Here is a 15,639-nt window from a genome sequence, read left to right as displayed (position 1 = left end):
AGGAATGAAGCACTAAAGGGCCCAGAACTTCTCCCCTGCTGGTTACCTGAATGCCCGTTTAGCCACTACGCCATAGTCAACTCTTCTCCAAGGAGCAAGAACCACAGCTCATGGGGTGTGAAGGGAAGAGGCTGAAGGGAGAGCTGGGAGGGTGTTTGAGAGAAAGGGATGCGGTGAGGATGGTGTCTGACGACGCCATGGAGAACCTGGGGAGGAGGACAGGAGGAAAATCTGATGCCACCTGGCCCTGTGGAGTGGGGAGGGGGGGCTGGGGGGTGCATGGAAAGTTCTCACTCCTCTTTCATATTTCAGGTCCCCTTCCCATAAATGGGCAAGTGTGGGGGCCTTGGGGTGAGTAACAGCAGCCCTCTCACCCCATGACTTACTTTCAGCCCCGCTGGAGGAGGCAGAGGAGAACCCAAGGCCCTATCTAGGTCACTCCAGTGGGTCACCCCACCCCTGCGGTACCCCGCATGGTTTTCCCCAGCCTTGTGTCAACTCCACTTTATTTATTCACTCTATTCTTCATTTCCCCTTTTACTCAGGATTTTCTCTTAGAAAACATTGTAGATCAAACAAACTGTTTTAAAGTCCCTCAAAGCCAAGGCGGCAATGCTTTCCTTGGGTCTATCATGCCCCTTGAAGGGGGGATATGGGCTAGAGACATGCTTGCCATAGATGACTTTATAGTCAGCTCAATATTTGTGCCAATTTTTACATTGAAGCATTAAGAAATGACCAATTAAGACATTATTTTTATATGTCAGTTTTAGAAACCAGTTTCGGGGTGGCCGGTTGGCTCAGTGGTTGGAGCACATTGCTTATAACACCAAGGTCGCTGGCTTGAGTCCCACATGGGCCAGTGAGCTGTGCCCTCCACAACCAGATTGAAAATGACTTGACTTGGAGCTGAGTTGCGCCCCCCACAACTAGACTGAAAAATGACGACACCCTGGAAAAACACATTGTTCTCCAATATTCCCCAATTAAAAAAAAAAAAAAAAAAAAAAGGAAAGCAGTCTCAGTGTTGAGAAAAGTTCGGTTCAGTTAAACAGTTGTCTCTCATTTCAGGAGGTAGTAATGCAGATGGCTTCCAAAGTTAGGCCTATGGTGCCAACAATCAGGTACTTAATAAGGGGCATCTCTATGGAAACAAGAGAAAAACAACGGTTAGTGGTTGAAACAGAACTATAATCCCAGTTTCTGAGTTCTGAAGGCAGCCAGTCAAGAAGATTTCGAAATTTCTGGCTTGAAGATCTTCAGATGGAGTGAAGGTCGGCAGTGACAGTCTGATAGTCTCCTGGTTTTCCATTTGAATGCCTCTGGTGATTTTTTTTTCAGCAACAAGTACAAAGATTGTCTTTATATAAGCTGTTGTGATTTCTCTGAAGTTTATATCAAGTTGTTCCACTTTAGCTTGTGTGGTTTTGGGAAAAGGGCAGTTGTCAATGATTACGAGTCAAAGGATGGGAGAAAAATTGAAAGTGTTAGTTTGGAGAGCCATAGCTAGATATTAGAGTAAACTAGAAGGATTCAGGATCCAGTCCAGTTTACAGGTATGAACAAAACCTCAAAAAATGATGAACAGCACTAGAATCTAATATCCAAAAAGGTGTATTACTGAAACATAATTTTTCTCTCTGGAATCACCCTCATTTTTACCAAAGATTAATTTTTACCAAATTAATACTAATTTGTTTGCTAAATAAATCTGGTTTTAATCAAGTTGGCCTGTTATTTACATAGGAACAGTAAGAACAGTAAGTACCCATAGAGGCTTTTTAAAATCTGGTTTGCTGGAGTTTTTCATAAGGAGTCTTCAGATTGAACTTAAAAGGCCTCTTGAGGCCAGAAAAGTCAAGGCAAGGACTTGGCCATCGAACATGGCCTGCAATACCTATAGATTTGGATGAGTTGCTGTCTTCTTGAGGTCCCCCTAATGCTTGAGGTTTTGCACCTGTCCAGAAGTGACCTTCTTTACTCACCTGAGAACCCGGTAAGCAAAGTCTCAGGCTGATAAATCCAATGGTTTTACTGGCTTCCATAAGTCAATCTGGATTCCTTAATGCTGTCTACTCATACCTGAGTCTCTGCATGTCTCTCTGAAATACGACATTTCAGTGAAAGCCTTGGTGGCATAACCAGTTTCCAACTGTGTGCTGCTACAAGGAGAACAGATTCTTATTAACTTACGCAAATAACAATTTTGCCATGAAAATAAGAATACTCATTGAGAGTTTTGAATTCTGGAGGGATCAAGTAGGAAGTAAAAGGTAAATGTGTCAATTCTGCTTATAAAGGTGTAGTTTACCAAATTGCTCTGAGGCATAACTAGCCTGAGAGACAAGGTTTCCTTATATCTGGAAAAATAAAAGATGAAAGAACCAGCAATATTTCAAATAAAAAGTCCTAAAAATTGTAATCCTCATCAGTTCATTCAGTCCCATGTTATTAATTCTTGTTGATTTTGCGTTTTTTTTTTAGTTTTTTTTTTTTTTTTAAGGAGGGCAGAGCTCAAAGTGGCCCATGTGGGATCTAACCAACAACTTTGGTGTTAGGAACACTGTTCTCTAACCAACTGAGCTAACCGGCCGTCCTGCTTTTGCTTTTTATTAACAGTTTATGAATCCAGATTTTCCTTAGAGTTCTGCAAATGCTCATCCAATTCAAAGGTATAATCTGGAAGTTTATCAGAATCCTGTATTTCAGAGTGTCAGAGTCCTCTCCCTGAATCTCTCTGAAGATGAAACATATTTGCAAAAAATATCAGAGTAAGACCATGATTCTGTAAATGACAAAGACTTAAAATGACATGGTTAAAGATATGATCACAATGCAATTGACAAAGAAATTTGTTTTTCTCTGCAACACACAACATTTAAAAATAACTAGAATTGCAATTGAAAACATATTAGGACATTGCAGATTCTTAGCATCTTAATATAATTTTTAGAACATTTATCTTAATAATAATATATACATACAAGTGTAACATTATTTCTTATTTGATAATGCTTCCCATGTAATTTTAGCATCTCAAATAGGCCTAATTAGTTTATTTTCCCCATTTTATAAAGAAAGAGAGAGAGAGAGAGAGAGATGTCCTTTGAAATGTTTCAGGGATCCTTCTTAAAAATCTCAAAGTTATTTTTAGGTTAAGAAAAATACTCTATTTAATTTTTGAATTTTGGGAAGTTTATCACAAATATCAAAAGTTTTAAAACAATTGGTCAAATAGGATCATAGGTCACTGTGAAATGAAACTTCATTATCTATTTAATCATGGTGACAATGAAAGACTTCACAGGCAAATACAGAAAGTTAGATAATTGTAAGTAAAATTTAGCTCTTTTAATATTAGGAAGACTATTTAACTAAGCATTAAAAAACCTGATGATACAGAGGACAGGAAATAATTTTAATAAAACACAAAATCTTTGCTTTCCCTTTATAATCTCTTATTAAGAACATACCAATAGTATAGAAAAATTTTGTCCTTTTAACAGAGAGAGAAAACTAAATTCTAATTTTGTATCAGCTTACTTTTGATATTTCAATTCATTTACTTAATTAAATTCATTTTAATCTTATTTAGCTTGACTGCACATAAAATTTCTTTCTCGAGATTCCTTTTTCACAAAACTTTTACAACTTTCCTTGTCCCTTAGTTTGTCTCTTTTAGTTCAGAAATAACCAACTTATTTGAGGACAAACCATTTTCTTTTAATTTCCTCAAAAATTAATTTCCATACCTTATATGTTTCTTACTGAAAGCACATTATTTTCTTCCATATTAATTAGAATTCTTAATCCTTAGAAACCTTAATTTCTAATGGCAACTAAAAAGTAAGCAATTAGCATTCTTTAGAGTGGCAAATTTATGAATCTATTTCATAACCTCTAGAAACATAAGTTCTTTTACTGGCAAATGTATTTCATAATTTTTAGAAACATATGCTTCCTCAATAAAGTATGAAACATATTCATTAACAGATTCAAATTTATCTTTTACTTTCTCTGTAATAAGAAGCCAAAAGTAGATAAACTTAGACTTATTTAACAATTAATGTTTCAGTATTTTATCTTATTTGGAAATGATCTAGATATTCAATGAATTCAACTTGACTCATCATTTAACTTGGCAACAGGATAAGGTTTAAAGTTACGAAAAGATTTTGAGAAACTAAGTAGACATCATAAAACATACATATTGCTGAAAAGTTCACCTAAAAACTTTTTACCCATCTATATCTAATTATTTTACTTGTTCTAAATAATTATGTTTAGGGTACCTATGAAAATTTCATTATACAAGGTTATTTTTCTTGCTGACAAACTTTGTAACAGATAACATGAACTTATTTGACTAATAAACCCAGGTAGAATAAAAGTATTATACATAAATCTGATAACTCTAAAGATATGCCTATTTAACCAAACCAAACTTAAACCAGCTTTAATATGAAATATGTGTCATAGATCACGTGATCCTGAAAAAGCATTTGGGTTAGTTTCTATTACATTTTTGAGAATTTTAATGCAATCACTAAATTTTTTTAAGCCAATTGAAATAGAGCTCTTTTCCAAATTAGGAATACCATCCAGAGGTGGAAAATACCACACAATATGAACACAGAGAGATGCAAACAGAGACCTGATCATTTCGTTTTTAAAATTTCAACCGTGAGACTGTACAGAAAGCAAAACCCCACTAATTTATACCAATTGGAATAAGTTAAGTTTATTCATTTAGATGTCTAAGTCTTTTTCTTATTCATATTTATAGATAAGACAATTAAGTTTTGTATTTGGCAAGAAGCCTTGGAACCAGAGTAGCAGTTTGTGCTTTAAAAAAACCCCTCATTCCGCCCCCCCGCCCCGCCCCCCCGCCCCGCCCCCTGCCTCAACTTTTTTTCTTCACGTTTAGGAATTGAGGATGGTAAAAGATAGGTAGGCACTGAACTGCTTCTAGAGCTGGATTTCTGGTTACACAGATTTGTAAGATAAGGGCAGTTGCTCTCAATTCCCCAAAGAATTGGGTTGTAACTTAAGTGACATTACAGGTTGATCTACCCATCCAACTGCATGTTCCTAATTTGCTTCTTTCCTTTTGGGTACATAGTTTCATTTTAGTTTAGGGGAGGAGGCTTTTAAAAAATTTCCATCAGGCTTTGAATCTTTAGTTTCCAATTTTGCCAAATTTCTGATTATAGTCATTAAATTCTTTGAAATGTCAGGTTTCAGGGGAGAAACCGTAAGAAATTTTAAAGCACCTGCTCAGATGGCCAAAGTTTCTTTTAGGATCCTTTTAGAGCTATTTTTAAAGTCAGTTTGTCTTTTAGAAGCTTCTGCATATCAATAAAAAAAATGCATTCTAATAGCTCCAAGAGGTTTGGAATTCTCTCTTTAAGGGAGGGTCTTTGAGGTGGACTTAAAGTGTTCCATTAGTAGCCATTAGAGTTTTAAATTATTTTGCTAAGTTGGTCTATTTTGTGACAAAAAGGCACAAGAGAAGGGACCAAACTGTTAGCATATATATAACTAGCTAGAGTCCCTGAGGAAGGAACTTTATGGGAACTTTTTTTTTTAAGATTTTTTTTTTTTAATTGGAGAAGGGGAACAAGACTTTTATTGGGGAACAGTGTGTACTTCCAGGACTTTTTTCCAAGTCAAGTTGTTGTCCTTTCAATCTTAGTTGTGGAGGGTGCTGTTCAGCTTCAAGTTGTTGTCCTTTCAGTCTTAGTTGTAGAGGGTGCAGCTCAGCTCCAGGTCCAGTTGCCGTTTTTCTAGCTGCAGGGGGCACAGCCCACCATCCCTTGCGGGAGTTGGTCGAACCAGCAATCTTGTGGTTGAGAGGATGCGCTCCAACCAACTGAGCCATCCGGGAGCTCAGTGGCAGATCAGCTCAAGGTGCTGTGTTCAATCTTCGTTGCAGGGGGCGGAGCCCACCATCCCTTGGGGGAGTTGAGGAATTGAACCAGCAACCTTGTGGTTGAGAGACCACTGGCCCATGTGGGAATCGAACCGGCAGCCTTTGGAGTTAGGAGCACGGAGCTCCAACCGCCTGAGCCACCAGGCCGGCCCTATGGGAACTTTTAAAGGGCCCCATGTTAAAAGTAAACTTCCCTGAAAGCTGTCATGGCTGGACAAAAAGACAAAAGAGATGTTAAGGCTATTTTGAATTATTGGATTTCTTGGAGGCCTCTAAATATCTATTGAAAAATGCTTCTCATTCAGCTTGTTGAACATTTCTAGGAGTTTCCAGTTGTGTATGAAAAGTCACTAATTTTGGAATCTCAAAATATCCCTTGCTTGGCCACTGCAGTTCCAAGTTATCTTTTGTATCTGAGGTCCATTGGTGAAAAACACTTACTAGAGAATGGACCATAAGTTTTGAACATAAATCCAGCTGGTGTACAGATGAGGGTTGTTTTTCTGTAGCGGATTTAGGCATTGGACCTCCCATTACAAAAACTGGTACCCAAGAATAAAAATTCTGAACCTCAACTGAAGGAGGGAGGTTCCAAACCGAGAGAACTCACCACTGAAATCCTGGAGCTGACAGAGCACAAAGGGCTCAAGCAGGTGCCTTGTTCAAATCTGATGGTGGAGCCAGAATTAAAGCAGAACATTCTTCAGAACCCACTGCTGCCACCATAATGTTGACTGAGCATAAATGTATCAGGAGGCTTTGACTAGTAATAAATGATAAAGATTTATTCAAGGATCTTAGGGTTTTCAAACTGGAAACACCACTAGGCAATATCCAGAGTGTTCTGAGGAAGAAAGAAAGGCTGAGGGTTTTTATAGTAAAAAGTACATTCTTGAGAAGAATCAATATTGCATTTTTAGCCTCTGGATTGGTCCCAGATGGTAGCCTTGAGAAGACTGGTAGTCTGGATAATGGCTGTCAGGCGGTCTGGAGGGTGGATGTCAGGTGGTCTGGATATATGAACATTCTTTCCTTAGTTTTTTCAGGGGGTAATCAAAAGGTTATTTGGAGGTTTGATGTATATCCAGACATTGACACAGGACTGGAAAGTTTAAAAGTTTAAGTTAAAACAATAATAGAATTCTTTCCTCATACCTCAACCTACTTGATTTTAATAATTTAATGGCTTGACTATAGTAACTCCATTTTATTTCTTCACTCTATTCCTCACTGGCAACCCTGGCAGGGAAGAAAGCTCAGCTTCTGAGCCCAGTGGAGCTCACATTCCTGGGGCCTTCATTTCTGACTTCATATTTGTTTTTGACTCTGTGTCCAGAAGAGCCGCTTACAGGGTGTGCTTTTCTCTTTCTGATTCACCCACCTCACGTCCCTCCTCTCATCATTGGCCAAGAAAATCAGTGAAACCATGCTGGCATGTGGACCCTTCACCCATATCTTATTCCTAGGTTGTTTTTCTTCCATCTTTTCAATTCCACCCACTGAAAGATGGAAGGGGACAGAATGGCTGGGGTCTGGATAAAGGAAAAAAGCCAGAATTCACTGAGTACCTACCATGCCAAGTGCTATGCTAGGTGCTCTGAGGTAGTTTATGTCTCCTGTTTTGTGGCTCCACTGTGGTGGGTGTTCCTATCTCCATTTAATAGATGAGGTTCGGTGACTGGTTTAGGTTGCACAGTTACGACAGGGTTGGCTGGGGGGCCCTGGATCTGGTGATTTGGAGCCCAGATATCTGGGTGTCTGGAAGTTCCTTGGCTATGATTCAGGTACCAGAGAACGTGGCTCCTCCCGGGCTCTCTCTCACAGGCCACAACAGCCGGAAATCTCACCTGAGCACCTGAGCACCTGAGCTGCAGGACTTCCCCAGCTTGGATTGGAATTCCCAGAGTTGGAAATTCCCAGCCCCGAGGCAGAGGTAATTAGGTTCAGGCTCCAGTTTCCTGGGGGAGGGGCATATTGTACCGGGCTCTGTTTTATGTAGGATCTCCTAAGCCCCAGCCATCTATGGCGTGGGGACTGGGTCCAGGGATCTTAAGCCCGGTGGAGAGAGGATTTCAGGGAGTGGCCTCCCACCCCCAAGTAGAGGTCAATGCAGAATTAACTCCTAGAAAGAGACCATGTTTCTTTTCTAAGCACACTTTATTTCTCGCCACTGACCAGTAGGGCGGTTACAGATACAACTCCCCTGGGGAGCAGAGGTTCAGCGATGTAGCGACAGTCAGTCACCAAATCAACATTATTTAGACAACTTGATCACATAAATATTTTTTAAAAACATAAGCAAAAGGAAGCACAGAGACCAGAGGCCAGGTGGGAATGGCCTAGAGTTCAGCTCCGTTTTCACAGAAAACATCTCTGAGCCAAGGCAGCCTCTGCGTTGGGTCTCCCTCAAATAAATATTGTCATCAGTAAATAAATAAATAATAAATAAATAATAAATAATTACAAGTGCAAACATAAATAGAGGGAGCGAGCCCTGTAGGGGAGGGGCTGGGCTCTCCATCTCAAGGAAGAGTCAGGAAACATTTGAAGAAAAGGGAGGCCGGAGGCCAACTCATGTCAAGTTCTAGGTAAGATCTTCTCAAGGGATGTTTGAAGTGTTCTGGCCAGAACTAAGGTTCTCTGGCCTCCACATTTCAGGCATCTCTGGTTGTGTTCAGGGATCCAAACCTGAGACCCCGATTGCATTCTGGAAGCCCCAGTTTGAATGCTTGGTAGTGGCCAGTGCCCCATTGTCCAGGCCACATATCTGTGCACCCTAGGTTTCTAAGTGTTGTTGAAAGTTCTAAGCTTGGTGGCCAACCCGAGCCCCTAACTCCCTTCCTAAACCAGAAGGGGATGAGGGGGTCTGAAGGAGTGGATAATAAATGGACTAAGGTGGGTGAGGGTAGACACCCTGCTCCCTCACAAGGCAATGATCCCAAAGTAGACCTGCCCGGGTTCGGCAACATCGAGGTACTCGGGCAGGTTGATCTCAGCGCTGAGTCGATCACCCTTCTCCAGCTGGAAGACCCCTCCCAGGTAGATGGGCTCGTACCATGGTTTGGCCTCAGCCCCCTCTGCGGTCTCCCTCTGGCAAGGGCTCTTGATGGCAGACAGGAGGTTGACCTTGGACTGGTAGGAGACAGCGAAGCGGCTGACGGTGTGGGTGAGGAGCACATGGCTTTGAGGACAGCCTTGACCCTTGAAGAGGACCTGGGAGTAGATGAGGTACAGCCCGTCCAGAGGCACCACCAGCTGGTTGTCTGTCAGTAACATGCCATTGGTCAAGAGGGCATTGGCACGCCGGCTCAGCCACTTGAGCTGTCCCTCGGTTTGGGGGTTTGCTGGAGGGAGGAAGAAAGGGAGGGAGAGGTGAGTCCGTGCCACCCTGTCAGTTCCACTCTCCACATCCTGGCCTTCAAGTTCTTCCCACCCCCCACATCCGGTTCCTCTCCCCTCTGTCTGTCTTCCCACATCCCATCTGGCCTTGAGGTTCCGAGTGTCCCCCTCAAGTCCTGTGCTGCTCCTCCACCCTTTCTTTGAGTTCAGTGAGTCCTTTTCACACTGTCTCCAAGATCTGTCTACACTCAGCCTGGGTCCAGCCCCACTTCCCATCCCTCCACAGCATGTCTGCTTCTTCCCCCCTAGACTCATCCTCAGAACTCTTACCTACAACGTGGGCAACGGGCTTGTCACTCGGGGTTCGAGAAGACACTCCTGAGGAAGAAAAAGGAAAGAAAAAGGTGAGACCCTTAAGCTTCCAAGAAAATATCCTGCTACTTTGACCTCCATTCCTCACCCCCCAAAACCACAATTCTAAATTTCCAGGACGAACCCCCACTCCACCCAAACCCAGAAGTAGGAGAGAGGTTTCACAGACACTTACCAAGCGTGTGGGCCAGAGGGTTGATGAACTGGAGGTCAGCTGGGAACTGTTGGAGAGAAGAAAGAGGATTAGTATCAGAGCAAGTGACCCCTAGAAGAGAAAGAGACTGGCTGCTTATCTAGTTTGTACTCTCTGTCTGATGTGTCTAGTTTTCTCTCTCCACTTATCCATTTATTCATTCATCCATCCATTTAACAATTTTTCATTGAGTGCCTTCCACATGCCAGACACCCTTTTTTCATCTTTTCATATCTCCCATATCTCATTCTATTTTACCATCTTTATTCATACCACTTATTTTTTCCCCATCTCTCTACCCACACCCCACATCTCTCTACACATCTCTCTTTATATGTTTATCTGCTTGCTTGTTCATTCATTGTTTCATTCACTGATTCAACAAATATTGAGAGAGCACCTTCCATGTGACAGACACTGTATCTCTCCATCCTTCTCTCTCTTCCATGATCTCTCTCTACCTCTCTTTCTGCCTCCCCATCTTTCTCCACATTTCCCCTCCCCACCTCTCCCCATCAGCACACCTCTTCCCCCCACCCCATCTCACACACTCTCTCCCCCCACATTTCCCTCTGGGTGGGAGAATGAGGCAGGTCTGGTGAGGCACTCACCTCTTCCCTCTGGGGGCCGATCACCCCGAAGTGCAGCAGGCAGAAGAGTGTGGTAGCTCCTGCCACGAGCAGGAAGGAGAAGAGGCTGAGGCACAAGCACCGTCTGAAGCCCTGGGGGCCCCCTGCCTTCTTGGGGAGCGCCTCCTCAGCCAGCTCCACGTCCCGGATCATGCTTTCAGTGCTCATGGTGTCCTTTCCAGAGGGGCTCAAGTCCAGCTGGGAGATGGTGGAGCCCTGGTGCAGTGTGTATTAGAGGGAGAGAATCGCCCAGCTGCTTCTCTGGGGGCTGTGTCCTCTGAGATTATTTCCAGGGGAGTCTGGAGTTGCTTCTTTCTCTCCTGGTTGGTCCCCTGGTGTCCTCGCTGGGGAGCTTCTGCTGGCTGGCTGTGCAGACAGCTGCATTTATACGCCTGGGGAGAGGAGGGCGGGGAAAGGCTTTCATTCAACCAGCGGAAAACTTCCTTGGTGGAGAAACCCATGAGCTCATCTGGAGGAAGCGGTAGTGAGCCTATACCTTCTGTCTCGGTTTCTTCTCCATCGTGGGGGCGGGAGTTTGGAAAGTTGGGGACACCCAGGCATCAAGGATACTTCCTACCCGCCCCACTTGGATTCTGAGGGGGCTTCCTGGGCCAGTTGCTGCTGTGAATGTAGGACCCTGAGGGCTGGACCCCAGTTCTCCTCTGCCCCCCAATTCCCATTGTCTCCATTCCTTTTGAGGACCAGGTCTGTGGCCTGTTTCCCTCTGATTTCCAGACGGGACTCACACAGGGGCAGAACTAGAAGTGGGAGGGGCTTCAGAAAGCTGAGTCCCCCATGGGAAGAAAATTGGGTGAAGCTGTACTGGATCCTGAGACATGTGTTTGGGTCCTTGGAGGTGGGAGGAGAAAGCACTGGGGAAGGGGAGCCTGAGCCTGGGTGCGTGGATGGGGCCTCGGGAAGGCCTTGAGGGAGGAGTAGCAGGGACAAGCCTGGGACAGCCCCAGAGGGAGTGAAAGCAACCCTGGGAATTCACAAACCCCACCAGGGCCGGCCTTCTCCTTTCATTTTGACCAGGGACTCAGTGCTGGTTTCAGTCTTGGCTTCCAAGGGAACTCGAGGCCCTGATTTTTTCAGGAGGCTCCCACCTCTCAGAGCCCCCACATGTGGCTATGCATCCCCAAAGAACTCCCCCACCCTTTGATTCCTGGAGATAGCCCCAGCCCTCAGAGACCCTGTGCGTAGCTGTGCCCCCTCAGATGTACCCCACATTTCCCCCTGCACTGCCAGCTCTTCCAGGGGACCCCGTGCTCCCTCCTCATAGTCCTGAGGACCCTTTGATGTGGTCACCTGTCTCCAGAGGCCTCCTGTAACCCCCATTGCTCAGAGCCTCTACATGTGGCCATATCTGCCAGGGGTCCCCTGACCTCCGCCCCTCCAAGGCTTGGACCGCGTTTTTCCTTTGTCTTCTCAGTTTATCCTTTGGTTCCCCGAGGGTCCTGGCTGCCTCTTCCCTGTAAGTCTGCTACATCTCCCACCCGGACCTCCTTAGGCCTTTTATTCCCTTATACAGCCATAGTTCCTGCAGCTCTGAGGCCTCTGTCCTCCCTCCATTTCTTAGAGAGACCTGGGAAATTCTCCCCTCCCAGACAGACAGACATAGGCAGACAGCATTTCAGAGAAAAATGGTTTATTGGGCTTCATCGAGGGTGCAGAATTTGCCTCGTGGGGTGTCTAGTCAAGCAGTGGCTGGCTCTTCAGAGACTTTCACTTCCTTCTAGAGCCCCTCGGTCCCTCAGACCCACTAGTTTTCTCTCTCGATAGGTCATCTTTGTGCCAATGCCCTCTCATCTTCATCTCTTGGGCACATTATCTCTCTCTTCTGATGTTCCTCTATTATTCCCTTCTCTCCATTCTCCATAAATAAATAATTTAATTTTCCCTTCATAAATAATCTCCCTCCCTGCCTCAAGCCATCCACCCAAACTCTCCACAGGTCTGCTCCCTCTGCATGTCCAGGGTGAAGCCCCCTGGGCTGACAGCACAGAGGAAGAGCTCTGGGTGGGCATCTTCAGGCAGCCTGAAGTCCTCAGCTGAGCATCCGGTTCAGGAGGTGGGTCTCCTGGGTTGCCTCGGATCCTTCTTTGGAAGCTCCAGGAGATGTGAGTGGGGAGACTTGAGACTGTGGGAATGGCCAAAGGAACGGTGTGGTGACCCTTGAAATGGTCAAGATGGGGGCAAAATGGGGAGAAGGCCTTGAAACCAATTTTTGCTTTCTGGATTTTTCTACAGAGCGAAGGCTCCAAAGAAGACACTACTGGGACTGAGGAGCAGGTGGTAAATGCCATCTGTGTGAGTGGATAGCTGGTCTCCCTGGGTGAGCAGGAACACAGCTCCCTGGTACACCGAGTGCACCCACGGTCCCTGAGGCCCTGGGCACACGGACTTCTGAGCGCTGAGGAGAGACACGTGGAAGGGGTACTGGGAGGAGAAGAGCTGGACCTCGTGGGCCAGGTAGAGAGGGCTGGGGGTGGCCTTGGGGAAGCAGCCTTCCCCGGAGAAGACCACCTGGGAGTAGACGAAGTAGAGGCCACTGGTGGGGACCAGGAGGGAATTGTTGCTCAAAGAGAAGCCATGGCGGAGGAAGGCACGATCCGTGTTTGCTCTCCAGCGCAGCGAGTTCTGGGAGCCGGGGTCTCCTAGGAAGAGCCATTGGGTTGGGGGGGGGGGTGTCAGTCGGTCAAGGGCCTGGGGGCAAGAGGTTTGAACAGCAGGTACTAGACTGAGTTCCTGGGAGATTGTTGGGAGGGCAGGAGGGAGTGGGAGCCTCTGTTTTGGAGGGTGGGGAAAGTGGTGGGAGAGATGGAGTAGGTAGGTACTTGGGTCCCTGAAGGCAGGCGGTGGGAGGGCTGGAGGTTACGTGTCTGGGAGGGCGGGCGGATGTTTACCAACAAGGTGAGCGGCAGGTTTGTGGGTGCCCTGTGCGAAGTGCTTCTGGGGGTGCTGATGGGCAATCCGGGCAGCTGAGGGTGAGAAGCCAATACCAGGGAGCCCCTAGGGGAGAACAGAGTTGAAGGGGGCTCTAGGGCCCAAGGTTTGGCTGGGCCATCCTGCACCCCTCATTTTCCTGCTGCCTCACCTGGGCCTCAGGCGGCAGGGCCAGCACCAACCCCAGAAGGAGGAGGAGGAGGGGGGTGCCACACACCCTCAGGAGATAGAGACGTCCAGGTGGTGTCATGGGGAGAACCTGCAGGGAGAGAGCCGGTGAGCGGGTCGGGGCGGGGCGCACTGCGGAAGACAGGCCCCCTGCCTGAGGAGACAGCCACCACGAGAGACACGGTGACAGACAGAGAAGGGGACATGTTGCAGTCAGGGAAATCCCGAGGTGAGCAGGGGGAGACAGAAAGACAAACAGAAACGGAAAGGGAACAGAGTGGTATCAGGGCAGAGAACGTGCGACAGAGACAGAGAGAAAGAGACTGACAGGTGGAGAGGCAGAGAGAAGGGAACAAACCAAAACCAAACCCACCAAGGCCCAAGCCCAGGCAGAAGGTGTAGGAGGGGCTGAGCACAGGCCCAGGGGCTGAAGACCAGGGAGAGAGTCCACCACCGGGGCAGCCCAAAGAGATGGGGCTGGAGTCTCACCTGCTGTGTGGGGCCCCTGGGCCCGGACGCTTGGGTCCCTTTATAGAGGAAGCGGCAGTGGCAGCGTGGCAGGCAGCAGGCGGGTTCTAGGCCGGGGCTGGGGCCCGGGGAAGCCCCCAGGGCTTAGAAGATGCTGCTGTTTCAGCCGAAGGCAGGAAAGGCTGAGGCCTAGGAGAGAACCGCAGGCTGGGGGCTCAGACGACTGAGTTCTGGGAAAAGGTGTGGGGTCAGAGGAATTGTGGGCTGGGAGGGCTAGGGAGTGGGGTCAGGCTTAGGAGTTCCAGAGAAGGGACAGTAAATTCGGGGGAGACGGGATGGGGGGCAAGCAGCTGGGGTGTGGGCTAGAGGCTTGGTTCCCTGAAGAGCGATTATATATAATACCTTAGTGCCCTTGGCTGATTACAGGCTTCTTTCTGTGCCTGTTTCCTCCTCATAACCCCAGGCCTTGTCCAAACTGGCTCAAGTCACACTTGTCCCAGGATGTACACTTTCCAGGTTGTCTGGCAGGTTTCAGATCAAGAAGTTTCATTGTCTATCCCCTTGCCAGGGACATCATGGTTTATGCGTGTTGCCCTGGTGAAAATATTCCCAGCGCCCCCTCTAAAAGTGTCCTGGTTTGGAAGGTGAGTGTTAGGGTCCCCCTGCCCAGAGAGGATGCCGTGCTCCCATGTGTGATAAGGCTGCATCTCATTCCTGAAGGATGTCCTCCTCCTCAGCCTGCCCTTCAGTGGCCCCCGCAGATCAGATTTACAGAACCCGAAACAAACACATTCCAGGATCAAGGAAGTGGCAGCTAGGCTGATTGTCTTGAAGCTCCATTTGTAGAGCCAATACACTGTTTTAAAACAATTAAGGATCCCCCCGTTATTTGATGTGTGACTTAGAGGCAGCGAGGTGCACATCTAACAGGACAGCCTGAGGAACTTGTCCGTCTGTTTATAGCCATGTAGCCAACACCCAGCTCAGCATATTTTTCAGGTCTCCAGAAGGTTCTGTCATGCCCCCTCCTGGCTGATAGCCTCCAAAGATAACCAACCACTTTCTGACCTCTATCACCAGAGATTAGTTTTTCCTGCTTTTGAGCTTCAGATAAATGGAATCACACAGAATGTGCTCATTTGCGTTTGCCTTCCTTCATGCAGCAGATTGTGTTTGAGCGCCAAAGGATGGCTGTGCTGTGCGTTATCAGTAGTGGGTTTTTTTCATGGTGATGTAATAGTCTATTGTGTGAATATGATCTATTTATCCATTCTTCTGTTGATGAGTATTTGGTTTGTTTCTGGTTTGATATGCACATTCTTGAACTTGAGCCAGTTTTTACTTAGCTTGTAAGTTGCAGGTTTAAAAAAAAAAGCACGGTTTCTAAAGATGATTTTATTTGTGTAACATAAGATCGAGAAAACAATGATTACTCTTACTAATGTTACGCTTTCATCTGGAGGGTTTTGGAGCTGGTGCTGATGATGGTGTTGGAGGCTGAATCCCCCCTCTCGCGTTAGGCACATTGCTGCTCTCCTCTGGCCCAAAGTGCCTGGGGGCCTTGGCGTCCTGTGGCTCCTACGGAGCATTCA

General features: G+C 46.2%; 2 protein-coding genes across 3 annotated transcripts; both read right to left on the bottom strand.

The window, feature by feature from the left end:
• Positions 1-8,086: 8,086 nt before the first annotated feature.
• Positions 8,087-10,804, bottom strand: TNF (tumor necrosis factor). The gene is made up of 4 exons (XM_019715502.2): positions 10,448-10,804; positions 9,819-9,864; positions 9,602-9,649; positions 8,087-9,276 (listed from the first exon to the last, which is right to left on the bottom strand). The coding sequence occupies exons 1-4, from the start codon at positions 10,631-10,633 to the stop codon at positions 8,855-8,857; spliced, it is 702 nt and encodes a 233-aa protein (XP_019571061.1). The 5' UTR covers positions 10,634-10,804; the 3' UTR covers positions 8,087-8,854.
• A 1,292-nt stretch (positions 10,805-12,096) lies between these two features.
• Positions 12,097-14,244, bottom strand: LTA (lymphotoxin alpha). Of its 2 annotated transcripts, none has more exons than XM_019715503.2 (4): positions 14,069-14,244; positions 13,563-13,670; positions 13,372-13,477; positions 12,097-13,122 (listed from the first exon to the last, which is right to left on the bottom strand). In XM_019715503.2, exons 2-4 carry the CDS (start codon positions 13,659-13,661, stop codon positions 12,710-12,712), a joined length of 618 nt encoding a protein of 205 aa, XP_019571062.1. In that variant the 5' UTR covers positions 13,662-13,670; positions 14,069-14,244; the 3' UTR covers positions 12,097-12,709. The 2 variants fall into 2 exon arrangements, with proteins under 2 accessions (XP_019571062.1, XP_074190084.1); XM_074333983.1 differs by lacking the exon at positions 14,069-14,244 and adding an exon at positions 13,953-13,980.
• Between the last annotated feature and the right edge of the window lie 1,395 nt (positions 14,245-15,639).

This window comes from Rhinolophus sinicus, linkage group LG05, assembly GCF_036562045.2.
Source record: "Rhinolophus sinicus isolate RSC01 linkage group LG05, ASM3656204v1, whole genome shotgun sequence".
NCBI classification, from domain to species: domain Eukaryota; kingdom Metazoa; phylum Chordata; class Mammalia; order Chiroptera; family Rhinolophidae; genus Rhinolophus; species Rhinolophus sinicus.
The sequence above is the reverse complement of the archived record's forward strand: the minus strand, read 5'-3'. Positions and strand labels throughout refer to the sequence as shown.